Source organism: Branchiostoma lanceolatum, chromosome 12 (assembly GCF_035083965.1).
Source record: "Branchiostoma lanceolatum isolate klBraLanc5 chromosome 12, klBraLanc5.hap2, whole genome shotgun sequence".
In the NCBI taxonomy this organism is placed as follows: Eukaryota; Metazoa; Chordata; class Leptocardii; order Amphioxiformes; family Branchiostomatidae; genus Branchiostoma; species Branchiostoma lanceolatum.
Window position 1 is genome coordinate 655,540 of NC_089733.1, and position 16,085 is coordinate 671,624.

Sequence of the window (16,085 nt, forward strand, 5' to 3'; positions counted from 1 at the left end):
CTCTCGTACACCCTTGTGCACTCTCATTCATCCTACCCGTACCTGATGCACCCTTGTACACCCTCCTTATTCATCCTACTGTTTCTGCATAACTCTCGTACACCCTTGTGCACTCTCATTCATCCTACCCATACCTGGTGCACCCTTGTACACCCTTCTTATTCATCCTACTGATTCTCCATCACTCTCGTACACCCTTGTGCACTCTCATTCATCCTACCTATACCTGATGCACCCTTGTACACCCTTCTTATTCTTATTCATCCTACCTCATTCTGCATCACTCTCGTACACCCTTGTGTACTTGTATTCATCCTGCCTCATTCTGCATCACTCTCGTACACCCTTGTGCACTCTCATTCATCCTACCCGTACCTGATGCATCCTTGTACACCCTCCTTATTCATCCTACTGTTTCTGCATAACTCTCGTACACCCTTGTGCACTCTCATTCATCCTACCTATACCTGATGCGCCCTTGTACACCCTTCTTATTCATCCTACTGTTTCTGCATCACTCACCTACACCCTTGTGCACTCTCATTCATCCTACCTATACCTGATGCACCCTTTTACACCCTTCTTATTCATCCTACTGATTCTCCATCACTCTCCTACACCCTTGTGCACTCTCATTCATCCTACCCATACCTGATGCACCCTTGTACACCCTTCTTATTCATCCTACTGATTCTCCATCACTCTCGTACACCCTTGTGCACTCTCATTCATCCTACCTATATCTGATGCACCCTTGTACACCCTTCTTATGAGAATGCTCTAGGGTGCATCAGACATAGGTAGGATGAATGAGAATGCATCAGGTATGGGTAGGATGAATGAGAATGCACCAGGGTGCATCAGATAGAGGTAGGATGAATGCGAATGCACAGGGTGCATTAGATATAGGTAGGATGAATGAGAGTGCACAGGGTGCATCAGGTATAGGTAGGATGAATGAGAGTGCACAAGGGTGTACGAGAGTGATGGAGAATCAGTAGGATGAATAAGAAGGGTGTACAAGGGTGCATCAGGTATGGGTAGGATGCATGAGAGTGCACAAGGGTGTACGAGAGTGATGGAGAATCAGTAGGATGAATAAGAAGGGTGTACAAGGGTGACCAGGTATAGGTAGGATGAATGAGAGTGCACAAGGGTGTACGAGAATGATGAAGAGACAGTAGGATGAAAAAGAAGGGTGTACAAGGGTGCATCAGGTATAGGTAGGATGAATGAGAGTGCACAGGGGTGTAGGAGAGTGATGCAGAAACAGTAGGATGAATAAGAAGGGTGTACAAGGGTGCATCAGGTATAGGTAGGATGAATGAGAGTGCACAAGGGTGTACGAGAGTGATGCAGAAACAGGAGGATGAATAAGACGGGTGTACAAGGGTGCATCAGGTATAGGTAGGATGAATGAGAGTGCACAAGGGTGTAGGAGAGTGATGCAGAAACAGTAGGATGAATAAGAAGGGTGTACAAGGGTGCATCAGGTACGGGTAGGATGAATGAGAGTGCACAAGGGTGCAGGAGAGTGATGCAGAAACAGTAGGATGAATAAAAAGGGTGTACAAGGGTGCATCAGGTATAGGTAGGATGAATGAGAGTGCACAAGGGTGTACGAGAGTGATGCAGAAACAGTAGGATGAATAAGAAGGGTGTACAAGGGTGCACCAGGTACGGGTAGGATGAATGAGAGTGCACAAGGGTGTACGAGAATGATGAAGATACAGTAGGATGAATAAGAAGGGTGTACAGGGGTGCATCAGGTACGGGTAGGATGAATGAGAGTGCACAAGGGTGTACAAGAGTGATGCAGAATGAGGCAGGATGAATACAAGTGCACAAGGGTGTAGGAGAGTGATGCAGAAACAGTAGGATGAATAAGAAGGGTGTACAAGGGTGCATCAGGTATAGGTAGGATGAATGAGAGTGCACAGGGGTGTACGAGAGTGATGGAGAATCAGTAGGATGAATAAGAAGGGTGTACAAGGGTGCATCAGGTATAGGTAGGATGAATGAGAGTGCACAAGGGTGTACGAGAGTTATGCAGAAACAGTAGGATGAATAAGGAGGGTGTACAAGGGTGCATCAGGTACTGGTAGGATGAATGAGAGTGCACAAGGGTGTAGGAGAGTGATGCAGAAACAGTAGGATGAATAAGAAGGGTGTACACGGGTGCATCAGGTACGGGTAGGATGAATGAGAGTGCACAAGGGTGTAGGAGAGTGATGCAGAAACAGTAGGATGAATAAGAAGGGTGTACAAGGGTGCATCAGGTATAGGTAGGATGAATGAGAGTGCACAAGGGTGTACAAGAGTGATGCAGAATGAGGCAGGATGAATACAAGTGCACAAGGGTGTACGAGAGTGATGCAGAAACAGTAGGATGAATAAGAAGGGTGTACAAGGGTGCATCAGGTACGGGTAGGATGAATGAGAGTGCACAAGGGTGTAGGAGAGTGATGCAGAAACAGTAGGATGAATAAGAAGGGTGTACAAGGGTGCATCAGGTATAGGTAGGATGAATGAGAGTGCACAGGGGTGTACGAAAGTGATGGAGAATCAGTAGGATGAATAAGAAGGGTGTACAAGGGTGCATCAGGTATAGGTAGGATGAATGAGAGTGCACAAGGGTGTACGAGAGTTATGCAGAAACAGTAGGATGAATAAGGAGGGTGTACAAGGGTGCATCAGGTACGGGTAGGATGAATGAGAGTGCACAAGGGTGTACGAGAGTGATGCAGAATGAGGCAGGATGAATACAAGTGCACAAGGGTGTACGAGAGTGATGCAGAATGAGGTAGGATGAATAAGAATAAGAAGGGTGTACAAGGGTGCATCAGGTATAGGTAGGATGAATGAGAGTGCACAAGGGTGTACGAGAGTGATGGAGAATCAGTAGGATGAATAAGAAGGGTGTACAAGGGTGCACCAGATACGGGTAGGATGAATGGAAGTGCACAAGGGTGTACGAGAATGATGAAGATACAGTAGGATGAATAAGAAGGGTGTACAAGGGTGCATCAGGTATAGGTAGGATGAATGAGAGTGCACAAGGGTGTACGAGAGTGATGGAGAATCAGTAGGATGAATAAGAAGGGTGTACAAGGGTGCATCAGGTATAGGTAGGATGAATGAGAGTTCACAAGGGTGTACGAGAGTTATGCAGAAACAGTAGGATGAATAAGAAGGGTGTACAAGGGTGCACCAGGTACGGGTAGGATGAATGAGAGTGCACAAGGGTGTACGAGAGTTATGGAGAATCAGTAGGATGAATAAGGAGGGTGTACAAGGGTGCATCAGGTACGGGTAGGATGAATGAGAGTGCACAAGGGTGTAGGAGAGTGATGCAGAAACAGTAGGATGAATAAGAAGGGTGTACAAGGGTGCATCAGGTATAGGTAGGATGAATGAGAGTGCACAAGGGTGTACAAGAGTGATGCAGAATGAGGCAGGATGAATACAAGTGCACAAGGGTGTACGAGAGTGATGCAGAAACAGTAGGATGAATAAGAAGGGTGTACAAGGGTGCATCAGGTACGGGTAGGATGAATGAGAGTGCACAAGGGTGTAGGAGAGTGATGCAGAAACAGTAGGATGAATAAGAAGGGTGTACAAGGGTGCATCAGGTATAGGTAGGATGAATGAGAGTGCACAGGGGTGTACGAGAGTGATGGAGAATCAGTAGGATGAATAAGAAGGGTGTACAAGGGTGCATCAGGTATAGGTAGGATGAATGAGAGTGCACAAGGGTGTACGAGAGTTATGCAGAAACAGTAGGATGAATAAGGAGGGTGTACAAGGGTGCATCAGGTACGGGTAGGATGAATGAGAGTGCACAAGGGTGTACGAGAGTGATGCAGAATGAGGCAGGATGAATACAAGTGCACAAGGGTGTACGAGAGTGATGCAGAATGAGGTAGGATGAATAAGAATAAGAAGGGTGTACAAGGGTGCATCAGGTATAGGTAGGATGAATGAGAGTGCACAAGGGTGTACGAGAGTGATGGAGAATCAGTAGGATGAATAAGAAGGGTGTACAAGGGTGCACCAGATACGGGTAGGATGAATGGAAGTGCACAAGGGTGTACGAGAATGATGAAGATACAGTAGGATGAATAAGAAGGGTGTACAAGGGTGCATCAGGTATAGGTAGGATGAATGAGAGTGCACAAGGGTGTACGAGAGTGATGGAGAATCAGTAGGATGAATAAGAAGGGTGTACAAGGGTGCATCAGGTATAGGTAGGATGAATGAGAGTTCACAAGGGTGTACGAGAGTTATGCAGAAACAGTAGGATGAATAAGAAGGGTGTACAAGGGTGCACCAGGTACGGGTAGGATGAATGAGAGTGCACAAGGGTGTACGAGAGTTATGCAGAAACAGTAGGATGAATAAGGAGGGTGTACAAGGGTGTACGAGAGTGATGCAGAATGAGGCAGGATGAATACAAGTGCACAAGGGTGTACGAGAGTGATGCAGAATGAGGTAGGATGAATACAAGTGCATAAGGGTGTATGAAAGTGATGCAAAATGAGGTAGGATGAATACAAGTGAACAAGGGTATGACCGAATGTACGTTAGAGGGCATGGATGTGTACATGTCAGTGACGTATGACAGCTGTGGTTGAGGAGAGCTGTAATGTATGTGTAAATACATGCCTGTCTGTGCTTTCGCGCACATACTCATTTGCATAAATGGGAAAACTACATGCTCCCCTTACCAGGAAAACTCGTTTTTTCCGAGCAGGTTCGATCAAAAAAGTGTAAAAAAATGATAATTTTCGGGTGCCAAATTTACATTTTACTATGGGTTTCTACCCAAAATAAAGGGACAACGGACAATACCGATAAATACATCGGAAAACAGCAGAGACCCGCTTTTTGACCATGTGATTACATTTTCCGTCCTACTTTTCTCGGCGGAATTGTAGCCCGTCGACCTGAGGGTGTCGGCCTACATACGAAATCGCAAAAAAACTCCGGTCCGAGACCTTAACTGAAAAGAGAAATATTGATAGGTATCAATTATGCAAATGAAGACCTACTTTGCATAATTAATGAGAAAGTAATATAGCTAAAGATGGGGTTGACAAATCATCAAGGTTTTTCATATGTAACGGGTTTTTCTAGAAAAATTAAACAAGAGGGAGCACACACAGGCGAGGGAGCAAATTCTATGTATTTATGGAAGAATCAATCGCTGAGGGAAGTCTGTATGCTGGATATTAGGCTAAAATCTGAATTCGACAAGGGGGTGCTGGGCTGAAACAAGAGGGTGCAGCGCCCCTCTTTTCTTTCCTGATTTAGACAAACCCCTGTGTAAATAGCTTATTATAAGTGATGCTTGGTATAATTAAATGGAATTATGCAAATCAGATACTAATTTGCAAATTATGCTAATGAGGACACCATTTGCATAATTGATGATAAAATGCTAGAATAGCCTTCGTTAAGATAAAACTGTCATACTTTAGACAACTTTGGGTGGAGAAGATGATCAACTGATGATTTATGCAAATGACCTTATTTTCATAATAAATTAGAAACACTCCTGATACATCAGTCATAAAGGTTAGAATCATTTGGCAGAGGTATGAGGTCGTGGAACTCTAGTTTTCATTGTTTTTGTATGTTTGCCAACTGAGCTACCCTTCCCTCCTTTCACCTAACTACAGCTGAGGGTTTTTTCCATTCTCCTGTGTTAGATAAGGACGAGTGCCTGGATCCAGACATCTGCCACCCTCAGGCCAGCTGCACCAACTCACCAGGCTCCTACCGCTGCACCTGTGGCAGTGGGTACCGGGGGAACGGCACCAGCTGTACCAACATTGATGAGTGTGCAGAATTCTCTGACACCTGTCGGGCGGGGCTGGCCGTGTGTACTGACACTCTGTGGTCCTACTCATGTCAGTGCAGGGATGGTTTTGTGGGAGATGGTATTACTTGTGATGGTGGGTGGAGATTTTATTAAGTTTCAATTTCTATACAAGCTCATCTATCAATTCTTGTAACATCAATATATACCAGGTGTCAGTCACATCCATTGGTGGCATTTCTGTTGTAATAGATTCTATTTGTTAGACACTTAGACCTAGAGAGCTTTGTTCATTTTTATTTGACTTTGTTGAAATCTTGAGAGATTTCAGTAGTGAAAGTTATCATGTGTTAGGGCAACTTTAAGTTGTAAATTTGATATTGATAAGCTAACACTCAACATTAGATTTTGATGCTATCAATAAGTAGAATAAGAAAGATGTTGAATTACTATATGATTAGTTTTCCACAATCACAATGATAGGTATGAGATGCAGGACATCTTCCCATCTTTGGTATGCAAATCTGAGCATTCCTCGCATGGTAACCGTGGCAAAACAAACACTGTAAATTACATTTCCATACCAACCCGTGCTAATAGAGTCAGGGTACTTCGTAAGATTCAGTTTGTTCCGACTGTAGCACATTAGGATACCAGGGCTCTTCCCACCTTATTCCTGTCTAATGTTCGCTCGCTTCTCAGCAAAAAGTGTGAGCTAGAGGCCACTCTGGCCTGTCACTCTACAGTTAGCTTGCGTTACTGAGTCATGCAGTAATGCTCAATACTATACAGCGGGTGAACACTGTCAGGGCTAGTCCACGTATGGTAGCTTGGCTACAAAACTACCTACAGCCGAAGTACAAGGTCGCGCTCGGCGAGTGGCTGTCAACAGCAAGCTCAGTAGCGGGCGGCAACTCACGTCAGGTGTACCACAAGGTGGAGTGTTGTTGCCTCTATTTCTTCTGTTTATGAATTCACGCGCCACGGTCTACAGTGACACTTGAGAAGTGGGGTATGCAGACGACGTGGGTTTGTCAAGATCAGTTTCCCTCGAGACTGCCGGCAGGGACAATGCTATGACAGAGGAAGCGTTGCAGCTTGACAACTGGGCTGACCGTAACCACATGCTCCTTAACAACAAGTAGAGCTGTGTACCTAAACAAATTTTACAGGTACAGGTACACGGGATTTGGTACAGGTCCGGACCTGAACCTGCACCTAAACTACTTGGTAGATTTTCAATAAGGACAAGATCTCATCCAGGTGTACCTGAGTCGCATCTGCCCTGTTCTGGAGTATGGGCACGTCTTGCTGGTTGGCTGCAGTGAGGACCAGGCAGCTACCGGTATCATGGAGAGAGTTCAGAGGCGCGCCCGCCGGGTTATCTCCCGTGGTGGCAGGTGCTCCGTACCGGACCTGTCTTAACTAAAGGAGAGGAGAGAGGCTGCTGCTGTGACTCTGCTCAAGGCAATGCTGAGACCTGACCAGACTGTACAATAACTTACCGTCCTGGTCCTGAACTTCAGTTTCCACTTACATTCTATCTTTCACAACTTGACTTGAAGTGATTTTGTGAATATCTTTATAACTTTGTATTTGTCCTATTAAAGGCTTGTTTTCATGATGTATTTCAATGAACAATGTAACAAATTGTACTCAATTCAGGGAGAATGCAGTTGTGCTTATGTACATTTGGTGAAGAAATGAGTAATAAAGGGCCAAAAATAGTTACTCAAGCAACTGGATAAAATTTCGAAACAGTCACAAACTGATGAGTAATGAAATTCAATGATATTTGGTGAGTGACCATATGAATTATACACATTTATGGAAATTGAATCTTGGTAGCATCTGTTGCAAAAATATTCAAAGTCCATGTTCTGCTTGCTGCAAAGTGAAGGTTTATGTACTAAAAATGTTGTATTTTCTTATTATTCAGATTTGGATGAGTGTTCAAGTGACACATTGAACAACTGTACTGAGAATGCTGAGTGCATCAACACTGAGGGGTCCTACAACTGTTTCTGTACGGATGGCTACCAAGGAAATGGGTTTCTCAACTGTACTGGTGAGCATTTAATACATGATTTTACGAAGACTGTACATAAGGCAATAGAGTTTGGTTCAAGTAGACATCAGGTGTTCAGTGCAGGGCACATCAGAAATATGGATTAATATATTGTTTGCCATTTGACGGTGAGTGTTCTCACTATAGTATACGAGCAGACACATTAGATTGATATCCACCCACATGGGTCTTCAGGAATATCCTAGGAAACAGATAATCTATTTTCACACAGTTGAGTAATGAAGTTTCTCAGAGGGTTTTTTACATTCGGCGATTATGGTGAATGCATCTGTACCTGATCTAACGTTACTTCCTAATCGTATAAATCTGGGAGAAACATAGATACAGGATTTTCAAAAACGGGGTAGTTAGCGATATATCCTAGATGCATCATCAGTAATACAGCCAGAAATGCAAACTTGACAGACTAATGTATTCAGAACACTGTCTAGAAAGCTTTGATAACCACGCATTCGGAGACGACGCAGTCAGAAACTTTCCGTCCCATATTGGAACGTTTGGCCTCGTCATGGGAGATTTGTACTACACTGTTTTTAAAAATTGCCATATCCATTTCCAGTTGAACACAATTATTGACAAAGCAAAGTTAGAAGCTTTTTATGCTAACCAGTAACTGGACTCAAGATGTGTTCAATCATCAAAATACTCCTTCTTGTTGCCACTCACTCCAGCAGTGTCGTCACACTGCCGGCGCAGCTGGGCGTTCCAAGTCACTTTGCGGCCCTGTTTGTGAACAGACCGAACTTGAGTTGGACTTTGCCTGAGTGTGCTCCGAGTGTGCTCGGAAAATTGTGTAAACCCAGCCTAAGACATGCACATGACTTTTTTTTGTTTATTTGATTATTCACAGATGTGGATGAGTGTGCAACTAACTCCAGCAGCTGTGCAAACGATGCCACCTGCACCAACACTGTTGGATCATACTTCTGTGCATGTGATGATGGATTTACAGGCAATGGGTTAGAATGTCAAGGTAAGATACCTCATCTGAGATGTAGGCACTAAAAGGGGTTTAAACTTTATTACCATATAGCCAGAAGGATAGACAAAAAAATGTAGGCCACATTTGACAAAAATCAATTGTTTTATGGCGGTAATACCATAAGCCACCCTAAAACTGTGGTCTCTGTCCATGGATTCTATAGCCCCAGTCAATAATGGCTATGAAATCCATGGCTATCGGACTATCACATGATATTTCTTCTTTATTTTGTGAGGCAGTGTACTTGAGCACGCTAATTTGTCCCTTAGGTGGCTAAGGTGGTTGCTCATCCACATGGTCGAGAACGACTCCAAGGCCAGAGACTTTGTTCTCACGCTGCACTTCACTTTCAGTGTACATCAGTTTGAGATCAGTTTTTTTATGCCCCAGACTTGCTAGCATCCAGGTGCTTTTTCCCAGTTGGATCATGTGATTAGCGATGGTCCAATCCTCTAACTTCTTAGTCGCAGCCTGAAGTTCCTCCAGTGCTTCATGCTGCGTTGCTCCCATGCCCTCTACAATGATGTCATCAAGTTGAACGTACTATGTGGATGCTTTTGTTGACGAGGTTCTCACTGAAGGTGCCTGCCGCATTGATGTTGAACAAGACAGAGCTGAGTGGTGACCCCTGAGGCAGGCCTGAGCTAATATTTCATAAAATTAACTAGTTTTTGACAACTTAGAAAGAAATATTAGCTGTTAAAATTATCTAATTTGCGTAATATCCATCTTGTCAGATAACAGCTCTAGAGGCAGCACTTTTTACAGACATGTGTTAGGAGTCTGATGATGATGATGATGATGATGAAAATTATTTGTTGTAGATTTGGACGAGTGCAGCAGTGGAGACAATGACTGTGATGATGAAACAAAGACCTTCTGCTCCAACTTCCCGGGAGGTTACAACTGCACCTGCTTTAACGGGTTCACAGGGGATGGAAGGAGTTGCACAGGTCAGTTACGGGGAGGGAGAAAACGTTTTTTTAAGATAAACAATAAGGGCATGGCAGGTACCAGAAAAAAAGCATTTTAGGCTCTGGCTTATCCATTGTAAGACGATTTAGCTGCTGGTGCCCCGTCTGGCCGAACATTTTTTTAAACTGTAACTTACAGTTCTAATTTCTTTCTGTCAGATGATAAGAGCTACATTTGTATAATTCTGATTATGACATGTAACATTAGTACATTTTGTGTAGGCTGGGAATAAGGACATCATTTGCATAGTCATTTTGGTGTATGTATGTATGTATGTATGTATGTATGTATGTATGGATGGATGGATGGATCGTTCGATAGATAGATAGATTACCTTTTTCACTGATTCCATACATATCATATTTCTTCTTTAGTCCTGTTAATACAAAATTATTGCAATTTTATAGGACAGCATTTACTGTTGACACCGGCGGTGTAACCATTTTCTGCGAGCAGAATACTCCCCAAAATTATCTTGCTGTTATTTACCTTAAAAGTTTATGAATCAGCTGTTGTTCCTTTCTTGTGTTGAAGAGAGTGCTAAAGATACTGTACATGCAGAAATGTTCGTGGTGTTTTTTTGTTCGCGGTTTTCACGGCGACCGTTTCAGCGCGAACTTACAAATACCGTAAACTTTTTTGTCCGATACTGTAGCAGTATGTGACTACAGCGCTGCCGCGAACTGAACAACACCACAAACATTCCATTTTCTCCTTAGTGCCAAATGAAAACCATGCAAACTTTAATGCATTTACAGTATAAACTTGTCTAAGAACACAAAGAATCACGACAAAACGGCCATTAAGTTCAACATGGGCAAGTCGGAAGAAATGCTTAATTGTTCCAGCGAACTTCTACACCGTAGTTCAAATCCTCCCATGACGAAGTTAATTAGTCTGTTACATTCTGGGATGGAAAATTTTTGACGTCGTCGTCTTCAATTGCAGGGTTATCGAAGCTTTTCGGACAGTGTTTTGAAACGTTAGTCTGTCAAGTTTGCATTTCTGGCAATAATTTAGTGATGTTGCATCTAGCATATATTCCTAAATACCTTGTTTTTAAGATCCTGGATATATGTGAAATCCCAGATTCAGGTGAAGTATGGTAATTATGATTATGTATAACAGACAAGATTGTTCTACTAACAGTAACTGTTATGTTTGGTGGTTATAACTCATAAGAATATTAATTTAGATTTTTTTCTTACTGCAAACTCTAGTTTGAATTCTTTTCTTCAGGAAAATGTTGAAATTAGTATAATAATTGTTCAAGAAAGCTACCATCATCATACAAACATAAAAGTGGAAGTACAAACCTATAATATAGAGTGTTGTACATGTAATATGTATCATAGTATACTAAGCTGATTTTGATGAACATTCTTTTCAGTCGACCTTCTTATCACCAAGCCATTATTCCACTGCCTACAGCATATTTATTAGATTGACAATGTGTATGATTTGGTCTCTGCAGATGTAAATGAGTGCGAGACTAACAACGGTGGATGTACGCAGAGCTGTACCAACCTAGTGGGGAGTCATGCATGTGTGTGTCTGACAGGGTACAGGCTACAACCTGATGGATTCAGCTGTCGTGGTACGTGCCTTAATCTCTTTATTAGACGAGTGTGAAAGAAACATTTTAAGGTACTCATATGAAGATGTATGTCTACGACATGTGTAGAGCTATTATAATATTGTACTTCAGGACATCCTCCATTGATACATGTAGCCTTTTCAGTTTTATGCCCAGTTTTAACAAATTGTTATACATATAGTTTTATTTCATTCACAATTTGGTAAACAAAACTTCAATTCTAGTTCTAGTTGTTGAAATTGGTTAGCAATTTGTCCTGGTGGATTGACTGAACTTCTAATTCCCAACCAAAAGTCATTGGTCTAGAAAAATAGTCTGTCAATAGAATTACCGAGATGCTATACAATGTACAGCCATTATTGTTGTATATTCATTCATATATTGCCCTGACTTTATGTTCAGTATCAGATTCTGTAGATGATGTTAATTCATACCTCTGTCCTCTTGCAATATATACATCATTTGTTCTGTACTTTCTTTTGGTGTCTTATAAGCCCACATGGGCTGGGTGCATAAAGTGCAGGAAACATAGATAAAAATAAAGAGTTAATTCATTCCTCCATTCATTCATTCATTCATTCATTCTTCTTCTCCTTCTTCTTCTTAATATTCCTCCCTCCTTCATCACACTCAAAATCTAACAGTACTGCTACAAATCTAAAAGACAGAAACTTAATGTTACAGTATATAATTGCCATCTGTCATGTCCATATGTCCACCAAGCCTGTGGCGCTCATTGTTCTTCTTTCATATTTATTTCTGTCCCTCCTCCCCTCATCGGGTATGACTTCTTTCTTAACAGGGTATACCACACAACCACCTAATCATCAGTCTTATTTCCTTACAATTCCCAAGTTGTGACCCTGGCATACATTATCTAGAGTCCTTTTCTGACTTTTGTTTCCGGGTATAAGTAAAATCTCAAGTCCTCTCAGCTCCTTTGTTTTACTCTTTCAATGTCTATAAGTTCTTTGTTCTTGGCGCATGTGTTGTAGGCCATCTGGTGTGTTTCAGTACCATTATTGCTACTTAAGGCTTGATGGTTTGGGCTGCTGTTGTCATGAACTCTTCCCACTGTTCCTCTGTCACCTCTTCTGCGACTCTGGCACCCAGCACTACTTCAACAAGCCTCTCTTCTCGCTGTTGGTATATACTTGCTGCCACGTTCGTTCCCAGATAGTCTGTGATGTTGTCCATTAGTACATCTCTTGTTGAATTAAAGGTTGAACACTGTGTGATGAGGTGTCCTACTACACCCTGTGTTGTTGCTCCGCATGTGGGGTATGGTCATTCATTCATTCATTCATTCATTCATTCAAAACAAGCATAAATCTGTGCTACAGACACGGATGAGTGTGCTGAACAGCTGGATGATTGTGAACAAACCTGCACCAACACTGCAGGAGGCTTCAACTGCTCATGTGTGGCCGGCTTCACACAGGTCGGAGACTCCTGCCAAGGTGCGACAGTCCTGATGATCACTATAATGGTTGTAGTCACCACTTGGTCAGCTTACAGTCACAAGTTCTCATCAATGTTAAGTTTTAAAGGCAAACTCAACTCCAGAGTAGAGTTTTATCTTCTAAAAGACCACACCTTAGGTTTCCTCCCTGGCTAAATTGACTTTTTGACTTTTCATTGTTTTCTCATTAACAGATTAAGAAAGATTTTTTTTAAATTAGGTTTAACAAGGGTTTAACTATTATTTTGATAACTACAGAATGATGATAAGTTGATATCAATTTGTGCGAACGTATGTTTGTAGCTTTGATCATAATGCACGTGGAAAGCATAGTTTCATTGCAGTGTTATATACCAAAGTGCTGTATTTTAGCTTTGAAAAAATCACATTAAGGGCAATAAAATTTGATGACGTCATCCAAATGGTCCCAAAAATCAGATTTAGAATTCTGTCATGACCATGCAGCTATCAATATTCAGTACTACAACTGTTACAGTTATTTCTTAATTCATTAGTGAGAAAACAAAAAGTCGAAAAGCCAATTTAGCCAGAGAGGAAACCTTAACCAATGGAAAATCAACCAAATTTGTAAAAAAATAATCACAGTTGAACAAATAAATGAACCATTTAAAATCCTGTGATTGAGGAGTAGTGCCCCTTCATGCAGACGGGCCTTGATTTCCTAAGAGCACGCCATCTTTCTGAGGGCTCTTTTTTCAATGGGATGATTGACAAAGATCAAAGTCCATTTTTGACCCAAAGCAAGTGGAAAATAAAGTTACTAAGTCTTTAGTTGACAAACAAGTATCCACAAACATATTGCAAAAGTAATTTTTAAGCTCAACCCAAGATTTCTGAAGAGTGCCCCATTTGAACTTTGTCCTATGGTTGTTCGTGATATAATATGTTACACCTGACTGTAATTTATCTGGAGGGTACTCGGGGGGTTATCAGAATATTGATACTGTATGATGCAACAGCTGCCTAGTCCAAGTTCATTGTCAAGTTGCCAAATACTATTACATTTTTGGATTCAGAAAAATATTTGTAACAGAACCAGAACACTCTCCTCTGGAGTTGAGTATGCCTTTAAGGCTGTCATACTGCAACATCAAACTGAGAAAGTATGCACAACTATGTTAGCAATTCACACTAACCCACATGTTCCACTCAGTGCTGCTGTTTGTTATAGGGTCGGAGATCCCTCCAATAGCTGAAAACTTTCTCGTGATTTGAAGTTTGTTGTTCTTTTCTTACAACTTATATTGCTGAGTTTGGCAAGTGTCCTACTTCTAACTTGACTTTCGATGTCTTGTCTATCATATGTTCTGACTGCACTGTATATTTTTCAGCAACTGAAAATTGCACCAATAACACCTGCATGAATGCTGAGTGCTATGTGGAAACTGGAAGTGAGAAGTGCTTGTGTTTTTCTGGTTATGAAGCACTCAACTCCACCACCTGTGTTGGTAAGTCTGGATATCTGTTCAGCACTAAGGACATCCCTATCAAAGTAGTCTGGGATTTGTTACACTTCATGGTCATCATAAGATCCAATATTCTGAAGAGTGCCTTCATCTTTCCCTACAATCCCTCTCAGTTTCCTATCAAAAATATTTGATTCCATGAACTTGCAATTATGAAATTAAAGGACTTCATACATGAGAAAATCAATTTAAAAAACATAAAGCTGCTTCAAATGTAACGTTAGTTCAGCCAAAACCGGGATTTTCCCGATCAGAGTTAATTGAAAACAATCTGGTAAGGCAGTGAACCATCTTTATTTCCTGTTAGTCTGTCAATATCATAGGTTACCTTTGTCACTTATGCTGTATATGTTAGATTTTCTCTAACAAGTCGATCTCACTGTCATGGCATTGTCTGTTACTTGTACATTATTCATTGGGACGTTAGCGGGATGCCATAACTACATGATGATAGCAATACTACTATGTCCATGTGTTTCTGGTTATGTTAGGAGCAAACTTTGAGAAAAATATCGCCCTCAGTCCACTATCACACACAACATTTAGACAAAAAAAGTGTTCCTCCCCAAGCCTTTGTCGTCTGCTGAATAACAGAATTCTGGGTTACTGTAATGAATATGGCGGTGGGGAAATACATCAAGTGCCATAGCTATAGGTTGCAGCAACAAAGAGGTGGTTTTGATGATTGATCCCATTTCGAGTCCAGTTGCAGGTTAGCAAATACATTGACATTATGGATTTGATTCTGCCTACAGACGGACGGCAAAAGATATGCTAATTACGTAATACAATCCGTCACGTAGTGAACACGTCGTAGTCCTCTCATGCTTCAGTCGTTGGCCTTCCACAGTTAGATTAACAACTTGTTTTGCACGTTCGTAACCTAACTCATGAGCGTCATTTTTAACTTATGAGCGTCGACTTCCGACCACCTATTTTCCCTCAAATGCCTCATGGATTTCACTTCGCAATCCGTGGGGCTGGACTTGGATTTGCACGTCGCTCTCACTGCAGTAAGCATTTTGCCAGATGTTTCGGCATTTCGGTAACGCTTGACTCTTGGTCAGATTATTGGAAACTCTTTTGATATTGGTACTCTTGTGGCTTGCCACAGGGTCGGTTTGAAAACCTTTAGTGGATTTTTATGACTCAAATCTGGTAAATCAAGAGTGGTTCACTCATGATTTAATGTTTAAGGGTCGTCAATGACTGTGACACAATGTCTACGTGTATGTGTCAGCCTGACTGTCAAAATAGCCACAGATCTAGAGTCGATTTGAAAACATTTCATAGAATTCTAGAACCGGGATGTCAAGAGTGATTGATTCACGATTTAGCGTTTAATGGTCGTCAATTATTATGTCACAATGTTTACGTGCCAGCCTGACAAAATCACCACAGGGTCGATTTAAAAACCTTCCATAGAATTTTGTGACTAAACTGGTAATAGTGGCTCATTCACGATTTAACGTTTAATGGTCGTCGATCATTGCGACACAGTGTATATGTGCCAGCCTGACTGTCAAAATAGCCACAGGTTTGGTTTTGAAAACATTTCATAGACTTTTATGACACGATGCCCCATAGTGGGTTTTGCCCAGTATACTTAAAGAATAAGAAGGATGTGACATTTGTCTTATAAACCAGCAAACCAGCGTAATTCTCCCATGAC

General features: G+C 41.7%; 1 protein-coding gene across 3 annotated transcripts in view; it reads left to right on the plus strand.

Moving 5' to 3' along the window:
* LOC136446302 (mucin-4-like) overlaps nt 1-16,085 on the plus strand; it is a 118,544-nt gene that overhangs the window by 53,109 nt on the left and 49,350 nt on the right. For all 3 annotated transcript variants that reach the window (XM_066444643.1, XM_066444645.1, XM_066444646.1), the window contains 7 exons: nt 5,712-5,957; nt 7,761-7,889; nt 8,761-8,883; nt 9,717-9,845; nt 11,342-11,464; nt 12,808-12,924; nt 14,279-14,395. In XM_066444643.1, coding sequence (XP_066300740.1) covers nt 5,712-5,957; nt 7,761-7,889; nt 8,761-8,883; nt 9,717-9,845; nt 11,342-11,464; nt 12,808-12,924; nt 14,279-14,395 — 984 coding nt within the window. The remainder of the gene's footprint in view (nt 1-5,711; nt 5,958-7,760; nt 7,890-8,760; nt 8,884-9,716; nt 9,846-11,341; nt 11,465-12,807; nt 12,925-14,278; nt 14,396-16,085) is intronic.